At 38.9% G+C, this 11441-nt stretch overlaps 1 protein-coding gene across 4 annotated transcripts; it reads left to right on the top strand.

Annotated features, from left to right (window-relative positions):
* Positions 1 to 6: 6 nt before the first annotated feature.
* unc-45 (unc-45 myosin chaperone) lies at positions 7 to 11441 on the top strand. 4 transcript variants are annotated; one of them, XM_022844007.2, is made up of 11 exons: positions 7 to 1828; positions 2737 to 2882; positions 3898 to 4081; positions 4357 to 4594; positions 5003 to 5258; positions 6000 to 6163; positions 6554 to 7477; positions 7626 to 7919; positions 8407 to 8727; positions 9508 to 9701; positions 9981 to 11441. In XM_022844007.2, the coding sequence occupies exons 3-11, from the start codon at positions 3912 to 3914 to the stop codon at positions 10213 to 10215; spliced, it is 2796 nt and encodes a 931-aa protein (XP_022699742.1). In that variant the 5' UTR covers positions 7 to 1828; positions 2737 to 2882; positions 3898 to 3911; the 3' UTR covers positions 10216 to 11441. The 4 variants fall into 4 exon arrangements, with proteins under 4 accessions (XP_022699742.1, XP_086827056.1, XP_022699741.1 ...); XM_086970930.1 differs by having other exon boundaries at positions 2657 to 2882; XM_022844006.2 differs by lacking the exon at positions 2737 to 2882.

Genomic DNA, 11441 nt, shown 5'->3' with positions numbered 1-11441 from the left:
GAAGAAAACTGGCCAACGGGACTATTTCAAAATTTAATTTCGGTTGTTTTCGTCGTCATTCACAACGTTCATTCGGAAACCTGTTACCCGTCGTGACATATCAGGTAAGCTTCTGTCTCAAAAAAAATAAGAATAAACAGGTTATATAATCGAAATGTCATAGCTTCATCTTGATTTTTTTTGTAAATTATCTATTATATATACTGCTTTACAATAAATTATATACGAAGAAATACATTTAGTATGTTAGTTCGCTTACTACTATTGTAATAATTCATTTTATTTAATATAAATAAGAAACGACTTTTTGGTATCTCTTAATTTCAATTTCAAATGACCAAATTACTTCAGTATAAACAAAACATGTGAAAGCAAATGACAAATAATGGTGATACACACGAAAAACGTTAATTTTTTATATGTAATATACTAACTATCATATAATTAAAGTATACAGAACAAAATTCTATAATTCAGAAAAATGTAAATTTTAACAAATGAATGTGAGATTGAAGTCGAGGCACTTAGACTACAGATTTCACCTCGGTATCTTCTTTACAAATTGCTAAAGATACAAAACGTTCTCGAGTCTGACGAGTACATAATCTCTCGGATCGCGGGTTGCGCTTGATCAGCACTCCTGTCTCGTGTTTCACGTCCGATGTCATTGTCATTCAGCGTATGTTCAAATGCCTGGTACCCAGGACAAAATACCCGTGTCCACGTTTGACTTCAAATCCAGATCACCCAACGCGCTTCTAAGTCTTATAGGCACACACGTTACTAATGCAGATATCACAACTCTAGCAAATCAAAACGAAATGCGCTATCGTGGGTGAATGCTGATGAACACCTTCTCGGTGTTGTCGTCTGTTTGTTTTGTTTACATCACGAGTCACACGGAGTATCACTGAGTCAGATGCTTGTCTCTAGCGTACACCATATGCTCATTCCTGGCACCTAACTGCAAATGACATCCGTTTATAATAGCCGACGTTCATTCGTACATACATACCGTATGACACTAAATGGCTCTCTGCAGTTTTACCAGACTGAACACCTTAATTGTTGTAGGCTACGGCTATGAGTCTAATAAATCGAAACGCCTCGGCAACGCCGGTGCTGAGTAGAAGCTGTCAATAAGCCATTATCGAGGCCTCATGCACGCATCTGTTTCGAAAACAAATGCAAGCGTTTTAATTGGCGCTGTCTAACTTTACTCTCTAATGTACACGCTCCATTTGAAGTTGATCTGTCTGGGCAATGTTTTGTCGTCATGCTTGAAATGTGCCTGGAGAGAAAGCAAGAGGATTCTCGTTCACTCGGTGTTCAGAGCGAACTTGTTGACTTAGATATACGGTGGTTGTCTGTTCAAACAGAATTTAGCAACAGGCTCTGATAAAAGATTGTATTCGAGGAACAACACTGTTCTTTGGATGTAGAAAGTAAATGATCGGAGCTCGAAACTAGCCGATTAGTGAGAAAGTAGACATTTACACAATTGAAGCTTAATGTTAACAGGATGATGTTGGTATGTTTTTATGAAATAACAGTATAGAAAAGAAGACTATTGAAGTGGAACTTTACTTGATCGTATTTGCAGCCAAAGAAAACAAGAAAAATACGGTGTTGGCAAACAATATACAGATATAGCTGTACAGCCTTTTGTAAGCACCAAAAAGAACAAAGAAGAGCGTTAGTGCCAGATAGCGGTACACCTGAACAATAAACCAAGGTGGACAGTCGTCGAAAGTCGGTGTGACTGTCGATGATCGCAGTTATTCAGGACGGTGTAAAAGTGTCCTTATGTATAAGAAATGTTACAATGGTACATCGAACAGTTTGTGCATATATAAGCGAAGCTACATCGTTAGATAGAGAGCATCCGGATAGTAGATTATGAACGCTTGTGTATTACTTTGCTTGATCATACAAAGCCAGAGAAGCCAGCTTAAAAACGATTTTAATTTTTTTTTCATTGCGGAATGAAATTCACTGAACAATGTATTTGTTTGAAAGTTGTTATTGTTCAGCTTGATGTGGTTATAATTAAAAACCGATAATAGCTAAGCTATCGACAGCACAGTAGCTATAAATGCGTGCATTTATAACTTTTGACGTGTACAGTTTTTCTATCCGTAAGCCAAATATGCATTAGATACATTTAACGAAAAAATAAATTCATTGCAAATATTTTATTTTGGATTCATTTTGAATCACCAATCAATGAAGTGCGCCGTTGTTGATTCAGAGGAAGGTAAATTCGTAAGCGTTTCGCTCTTATGCATTGTTTCGACAGACGAAGTAAAATATATAGCAACTACAACCAATTGCTATGATGGAATATGTCATCCCAATAACAATAAAAATACTAGGATAAAAGCACTCTTTATTGCTCGAGCCATTCATTAGGCAATGTCTTACTGATATGGAGCTTTGTTCATTAGTATAACCAAATATGGGTATAATATAATTGTGTATAGGTATGCTTTATTGGAGCGATCATTTCTATTGTCTATCGCGTTTTAGTATTCTGCAAAAAAACAGCGGCATCCGAAAAACCAGTAATCTTCATTTATCGTGTCGAATTCATCGGATAATACTCACAAGTTGTGCTTAACAGTTTCGTATACGTCTATTAATTTTTTTGTTTTAGTGACACTGTTGGTTCCTCCTCTCTAATCTCCGTCCTGTGTTCATTGGTTCTCCACGGGCCTCTCTCTATTCTATAAATAGGCGTTGCTCTGTGAACGCAGGTCCGAAACCCCGTAGTAGACTACGAGGAACTGGTTACGGCATACCTTTCATCGTTTTTTTCAAAACGCGATTCACTAAAAACTGACCCTCTCCAGAAAAAAAAACTTACAGCAAGTAACGAACTGGTAAGTGCCAGGAAATCCTTTAAGGGTTACGTTAATTGATTGGTGCGGTTGAATTTGAAACTTCCTTTGTTTGTGGACAAAGCACTAACATCGTGCGAGACGCATCCAGTAGGCTCGGTATCTGAAAAGCACATCTGTAATGAGCGAATGTGGGTAACACACTTGCTTGGAAAACAGAATGATGAAAGTCGCGACAATATAAAAAGACTTGGCTAGTGTTTGCCAGCTCTTTGGTCAGCTTATAGATTAAATAAGAACTGATTTCATGCAAACTGATGCTTAAGAGAAGAACTGAGAATTAGTGGTGCATATTGGTCTTAGTGAAAGTGAGTTCCATTGTCGAAGCTGGACGCTACATTTGGCTCACATGAAATAAGCCTTGTTTTAATAATATATATAGGGCCGTGAATAAAAGAGTTGCCTAAATTCATTTAAAAATAAGAAAAGCAACTTTTGTGTGACTAGATGTTTATAACGAAATGCCGACTCTCGCTTAGGTCTTACGAGAATGATATTTATGACAAGAAGGTGCGTTTCTTGCATAATATTGTTTTACTGCTATCGTGGTGTTTGAATTCAAAAAGTTTTTCTTTTTCTCATAAAATTTGCTTTAAGAGGTAGAGTTAGGTTATTGAAGTGAGCAGGTTTTTCACATCACATGCCTTTTTTTAACACCACATATGGCTTTAAACAAACATTAACTATCATTGCAATTATATTAGCTATCACATATCAACAAATTTATTCGCTCTTTGTGTGTTTTATGTGGATATATGCAAATGTTTTTATAGCTTAAGTACAGGCGTATTGCCAAACATGTATTTTGAAATTGGTGTTGCCAAGCCCGGGAGTAACCAGTTGAAATCTTTATCGGTAACTTTATTCTTTTGGGTATTTGATGACCTTTCTTCAAACAATAGATATGCTACATAATTACAACTTATATATCGAAGGGCCTGAAGTCTCATTTCGTTGTAGTCATGTTTTTTTATTAATTTAACTAAACTTTTTTCAGCTGAAATTGTAGCGATGAGCGTGGATCAACTAAAAGACGAAGGCAATCAGTTTTTCCGGCAAGCCGACTATGGAGGAGCGTTAGAAAAGTATATGGAAGCTCTGAAGATAACCAACGAAGGCGACAGCGAAAAAAAAGCCATCTTGCACAACAATAAGGCTATGGTCTATCTCAAACTTAACAGGTCAGTAATCTAAAGAATAATGCTAATCTCTGAATAAAGAAGCACTTGCAAAATCTGTCGCTCGAAGTGAGTTAGCCTGAACAGTTCAAACAGGTACTCTAATCGTCGCAGCTATCCTAGACATGAATTTTACGTAATGCAACTTTACGCCATTTACATAATATTACTATGACGATTGTAGCATGCTTGTATTGTGTTCTCAACTTTGTAAATGGATTTATCGTCGCTTATATTTATTATCCCTTTCATTTTTTTGCCTGTTTCATTTATTACAGGTTTGAAGATGCCATAGAAGAGGCTTCGACAGTTCTGCTATTCGATCCGTCAAATGTGAAAGCACTTTTTCGGCGTGCGCAGGCTTTGGAAGGCCTAGAAAAGTACGACTTGGCCTTTAAAGATGCCCGCCAAGCCCTACACATAGAGCCGAAGAACGCATGCGTGTTGCCAATGCTTGAAAGACTCAACGCTCGATTGCAGGATATCGCTAAAGAGCACTCCAGTACAAAAAGTCGGGTTGGTAGATTATCGATTATAATCTCTTATTAGGTAGACTATTAAAAAAGTAATAGTTTTTATTGCAGTCACGGAGATACATTATCAAATGCGTAGCACCCATTTGCTATGCTACTATTTGACTAAGTACCCTATAATTTGTCGATTATTCATTCATATATGAGACCTCAATATATTATAACGAAAAATTTATTTTTAGGATCTAGCATGTTAAGCTTTGAATAACTGAAACATTATCAAATATTGGTCCATATAATAGCAAACGGTTAAATTTCATTGTTGGTTTACAACGAACTAATTTTACTATGTTATTATATATCCACAATGTGCGAAGAACGTGCATTTCTTATTTGTGTGTTTTTATTTTTTTCTACATGCGCGTATATCCCCTCTCACCTTATCGTAAAGGCTGAAACAATGCTGAACATCATCAAAGAGATAGAGTCGCCATTTGAGAAGAAAATGACTGCAGTGAACAACTTGATTGTAGTCGCCCGCGAGAGGGTCGGCGCTGATATAATTATGTCACTGAAGGGGCCTCATACGCTGTACCAAGCTATGAAGTTGCTCCAGAATGAAGATTTCAATCACGGCTCTGTTCGAATCTTCGGTGAAATCTGCAGACGAGGAGTAAATCAGAGCCTGAATATCATCAAGACGCTTGGTAGGTACCGCATCAAACGGTAATGTCAAGCATGCTCTAGATTTGCAGTTTTGAATCCTCATTTTTAATTAGCTCTTTATTAGATAGATTATTATTATGGAATATGACGCTTTCTTCAACTACAAAATTCTTTGAATTTTGTAGTTGCTCGCAATTATCTGGCTCTGCGTTATAATGGGCGGCAGAAATGTGCTTCATCTGTAACAATGTTCGTGATGTGAATGTTTTTTTGATCGGTTGGCTGTGCCTCTGATCGAAACAGATGGACACTTCTGGGTCAAGGTGTGACATACGAAATTATGTTCGTATTAGATAAAGTGGACAAGTTATAAAGTCAATAAAAACGACAAGGACCGTTTTGCTTCGGATATGGGCATAGCTCAGTTCTACGTATCGTTTCGACATTGTACAATAGACTAGGAGGTGATGAAAACATTCGCAAATAACTCAAACTTGAAGATACGATTTGGTTCGTACTGAAGAGAGCCACCGTCCGTTTTAAGTAGCAGTGCTTAACTGGGCTAGTAGCAGCAGACTTAAATCAAAACATTTTTATATTAAAAATGACTCTTGTTAATCAGGATAATAACTCGGACGCTGCTTGATATTTGTACCTTTATCAGTGCCCGTGTTCAAGCATCTTCGAAAACTATTGCTTAATTATGAATAATATTTATTATCGTTTCAGCTCGCCAAAAAATAACGCTAACAATGTGTTTATTTTACCCACTCATGTTATAGGTCTTCCATATTTGTTGGATTTGTTTACGTCGAAGAATCCCGCTTTTATTGTTTCCGTCCAATTTATGGTGCAGCAAATCATCAATTCATTATCGGGAATGACGCTGGAGGATGGCAAAGCGGAAAAGGCGATGATCAAGAAATATTCAAAGGAGATTGATTCTGTATGTGCAAAGCTGTCTCCTTGAATAGACAGAATCGGCGCGTCCAAATACTGTTAATGATATGGTGTACCTGTTAAATGCTTAGAATCTGAATTGCTTGATGAAAGAGGTATTAACGGAATTAAGGACCTTAAAGGTTTTATTGGTTTAGTTTTTATTATAGGTATGTATTTGATAGTAGCTTGCCATTACGTGTATTAATATGCCCTGGTCTCAGGAATCACCTTGGCTTACTATACCAAGTTAAGCATCAGAAACTCTATACTTATTCATTAATATTTTTGTGTCAAATGTTTTATGCTATTGATTCTTAAGTTAGCTAGTGTACAACATCATAGTAATTGAAACATTTACATATTTATGTAAAATAGTATCCTTTCCTCGTTTTAGGTGATGCTAACTTTAACGACAACAGTCAATTCTCGTGTTATTTCGGGCCTCGGACGAGATGCCATCCTTGAATTGATCACCAAGAACGCCGACTACCAGGCACTGGATTGGGCACTTAAACTTGTCGAAAACGACGGCTTGTTCAGACTTCTAGACGTTGCGTCCGAGCTGCCGGAAATTAGGTACGAATCGTCGATGGAAATCACTGACGAGACGAAGCCAAAAGTCTCGGTCTGTCTTGACCGAATTTGGTACTGCATGGACCATGACGCTGCGAAAGACAAGTTTCGTAAGTGTGCCAAAGACTTTATCGATGACAAACTTCGGACCGGCGAAGAGCTTGAGCCGAAGATACGAGCTACGGCGACGATCACGGCACTGCTTCTGGGGCCGCTCGAATGTGGTAACAGCATCTTGGCACAGGCAGGCGTGGTAGAGATGATGATCGCGATGGCGGGCTCTGACGATGAAATTCAGCAGAGGGTAGCTGCGGAAGCTCTTATCGCGGCTGCATCAAAGAAAGACAAATGCACCTCGATCCTGTCAATGGGAACGACAATTCTCAAAAATCTATATAAAAGTCCCAACGAAAATATTAGGGTGCGAGCGCTGGTCGGTCTATGCAAGCTGGGCAGTTTTGGTGGAACCGATTCGTCGATGAGACCGTTCTCCGACGGAGCGTCCCTCAAATTTGCTGACTGTTGTCGAAAGTTCCTCGTCAACCCGAGCAAGGACCGAGATATAAGGAAGTGGGCGGCGGAAGGCCTTTCGTATCTTACCCTTGATGCGGATGTGAAGGAAGACCTAATCGATGACAAAAATGCTATTAAAGCATTGATTGATTTAGCAAAGGAGATGAAGAGTACAGTGCTCTATGCCGTTGTGACTACACTATGTAACGTTACTAATAGTTACGATAAACAGGTGAGCTACATCCAAATAATTTTATTAGGAACGTGACTGTAACATACAAAGATATAATGTAAGTTTAAGCTAACAAATCCTGTAGATCTAATCTTTGGTTCGGCGATTAATATTCACTATAAATCCCTTTCGCCACTCAAATGTATAGGAAATTCTTCCCGAATTGTTAGAATTGGCCAAATTTGCAAAACAGCATATTCCGGAAGAGCACCCGATGGACTCACAAGAATACGTCGAGAAACGGGTTCGAATTTTAGCTGAAACTGGCGTAACAACCGCTTTAGTTGCGCTCTCGACAACAGAATCAAAGAACTCACGAGAGATCATTGCGCGTATCTTCAACGCGATCTGTGAACAGCAAGATCTGCGAGGAATTGTGGTCCAGCAAGGCGGAGCACGTTGTTTAATACAATTGGCGCAAGAAAACACACAAAATGGAAAGGTCAGTTTTGAAGAATGATGATCATCTATCTCAATGTTTCAAAATTCGTGGCTGAGTCGTGGTAAATTTTTGTAGTGAACGTTGTTATTTACTTAAAGTAATTCACAAAACAGGACCTTGCTTTAAAAGTGTAGTCTGTAACAGATTAGCAGATGTTGTTGTTGAACTAATAATATCAGGGTGACCTTGATAGATTAAATATCAAGCAATTCTCTGGCCTTAACCATATATTAGCGTATTAGTGTATTCAAGGGAGTCCTGTTTATAGCGAACTTAGGCTTACCCCTGTTTCGATATATTTGAGTTACACCTTGATTAAACCTAATAGGAATTTCCGTACTGTTATAATCTAACAGATTACCACCTTTTTGTCTCTTTCTGAATTTATCAAGTTACACCCTGCCCCAGCCACAATAGATCTACCCATTAAATTCAATGGGCATGAATAATAATATGTGTCTCTGTTCTATGTTGTTGTTCGGATCAGATGATCGCCGCTCAGGCACTCGCCAGGGTTGGGATTACGATCAATCCGGAAATCGCGTTTCCTGGCCAGCGCGCGTACGATGCTGTCAAGCCTTTAATCGATCTGCTTGCCGTCAACAATACAGGTCTGCAGAACTTCGAAGCGTTAATGGCACTCACGAATTTAGCCGCGGTCAGCGACTCGGTCCGAAAGCGAATTGTCAAGGATGGAATAGCGCCGATCGAGCACTACGTTTATGAAGACCACGAACATCTCCGACGAGCAGCTACGCAATGTCTCCTTAATTTAATGATGCTGGATGATGTTCAAAAACGTTTTGAGGCAAGTAACGAGAATGAAGAGCACAATCGCGAAGAACGTGCTGAATCATTGGACGTATAGTATTTCGGAGAGAACGCTCAATGTCATTATATAAAGAGCACTAACAGCGTACCGTTTGCATGCTAGATGTGGTTTGTACGTAGTACCGAACTATGCCCATGGGGCTTTGGCAATCTAAAAAATAATTTCTTTATTATAATTATCTTTAAAAACAAGTTGAATTCCGCTGGCTACAAAAGCCGATTTTACGTTTTAGGACAATATAAATGATTAGCCTTATCACTTCCTTCCAACTGAATGTTTCAGGCTAAGACGTCTCCAAAAAGCGAGTGATTAATAAAGCTTGCCAGCGTTATTACCACTTGCTAGTGCACCTAAGGCAAAAATAAATTTGTAATCCGTGTGCGAGTGCTCATCTAGTGTCCTCTTCAGAGCTTTACACATTGCTATAGCCTTGTAAGGCTCCGGCAACCCTTGCAGCGCTATCAAGCGCTCATTAAATCAGTCTGATGATGTTTGAAATAGACAAATGTACTACTACACACTTGCATAGCTTCATTTACCGGTTTTCTTGTGCACCTAGCCTGTTGCAGAGATTTCTGGCAATGGAGGTTGCCATCAAGTGACACCACAGTTGGAATGAAAGCGTGGATTGCCGAAAGAGATCGATGTGTGGACAATACAATTTTTTTGAACCCCCAAGCGGATAAAAACGATAATTAAATACTATTATTAATATTATAAGAACCGACCTAAACTTTATCTTTTCGGTGGACACAGATCGGGGATCGCGTGAAGTTGTTTACACTTCTGCTTGGAGAGGATGATTTAGGCACAAGAATGGCGGCTGCTGGAGCCATGGCCATTCTGACATCGGCGAGCGAGGTGGCCTGTAGCAAAATGATCAAGGTTAAAGACTGGGAGGACCTTATCGGAGCAGCTTGCCTCTGCGAAAACATTGAGATGCAATACAGGTTAGTAAGAATTGGGTAAACAGCTCGGGTTTTGCTAGCAGTTTGCGAATAATCGTTTAGGCACTCCAAGAAAATCTTATGTTTCTTTTTAGTGAATCCATCTATGTGCTTGATGTTACTAAGCGTTAAAAGATGACGCTGAAATACCACTTTCATGCGTCACGTCGTAAATACGGTGCACGTAAATGTTTCAAATAGGTATATTTAATTAATTCTTATCTTGAACTAGATAAGCACTAAAAGACGATTTGCTAACGTTGCAATCGCTGACATTTGCAGAGGTTTCTGTATCCTGTATAATCTGGTAGCTTCTCGTCGCGAAGTGCTCGAAAGGATGGTTAGCGGAGAGTCAAAGCTCATGCAGATGTGTCAGGCCATCCTGCAGGTTGGACAACTCGAAGATCGAACGCGGGCGTTGGCGCAGGAAGTTTTGAAGCGTGTCGATGAATGGACGAACAACGCAGCAGACAAGACTGATGCTCCTGATTCCACTGCACAGGAGCAAGTTGATTAGGGGAACAGCTTGTCACAAGCCAGTCACCGCCGTACCTCAACAAAGCACATTGCTTATCAACGGATGACGCGACATAATTGAGTACCCTTAGCAAATGCTGCAGCATCCATGAGCCTTATAATTGACTAGCCATTTCAGCCAATTTGCTATAACTCGAGGTATGCGTTATTGGCCAAGGTTTGTTTATCAGGACAGCATAATCAGGCCATGAGATAAGACGGTGATCAAAACTAGTAAACAAAACTAGTCTTGAATGTATAGTGTGGATGATGCATTACCAATTCATTACAAGCGGGAGAAGAACGCTAGTGTCAGCTTTCTGTTACCACTACTATCATAGACACAATAATTAAGAGAAGATACTCGGATCCGAATTTGGATTGTCGAGCACAAAAGGTCGTGCAGTTATTCTCATGTCGCAGTTGTTAAATGGGTCGATATACTGTCATTCAATGATTCATACGGTTTGTCTTACTGCGCGATCAACAATGACAATCATATGTATGACTCTTATCCTAATATAATCCTATCGGTGCTCTTTGCCCATAAGCTGATATCTATTCACATATGTGGTATTGACTTCGGCCACATTAACGGTCACATAACGTAGAGGTCTCCTCTAGATGCAGCTGTGAATATCGCCACAAAAATTAGTCAACGAGCGACCATGTTGACGATTACATATGAGTTTATTCACTTGGATGCTGAAGATGTACCAAACTACGTTGAATGTTTAATGCAAAATAGATGTGGTATAGCTGTATGGAAAAACGGATATTTTGAGAAGAATATATTTATATATTCTTCTCAAAATATTGCGTTTTAACTTCATGAAATCGTCTCTTCAAGTGATTGGGAACCGTCTTACTAATATCTATTTATATGATGAAATTCAATTAAATTTGGTTATCGATAATTGCTTTGCTAGATCTTTACTAACATCAATCTCGTGCTTGAAAAAGAATTGATTTTCATGGCGATAATCTGTATGAAACGATGATTAAGGTCACCTGGATATTGGTTAGCATCGGTGTTGTACAGAAGGTGTTTGAAAATAGATATACTCAGTAGTAATCTTTGATTTAGGAACTGTTTCCTGTTTGAAGGGTTGAAGTGTATCCGTAAATAGTCCAGTATAACTACGATCACAATGATGCGTTGGTCTAGAACACGTGTTAAATTCGTGAGACATGATGCATGGAATAAAAATCGAATTTTCTGTTTAA

The sequence above is a fragment of the Varroa jacobsoni genome, unplaced genomic scaffold, assembly GCF_002532875.2.
Source record: "Varroa jacobsoni isolate VJ856 unplaced genomic scaffold, vjacob_1.0 scaffold_1090, whole genome shotgun sequence".
In the NCBI taxonomy this organism is placed as follows: domain Eukaryota; kingdom Metazoa; phylum Arthropoda; class Arachnida; order Mesostigmata; family Varroidae; genus Varroa; species Varroa jacobsoni.
This window is presented reverse-complemented; position numbering and strand designations above follow the sequence as displayed.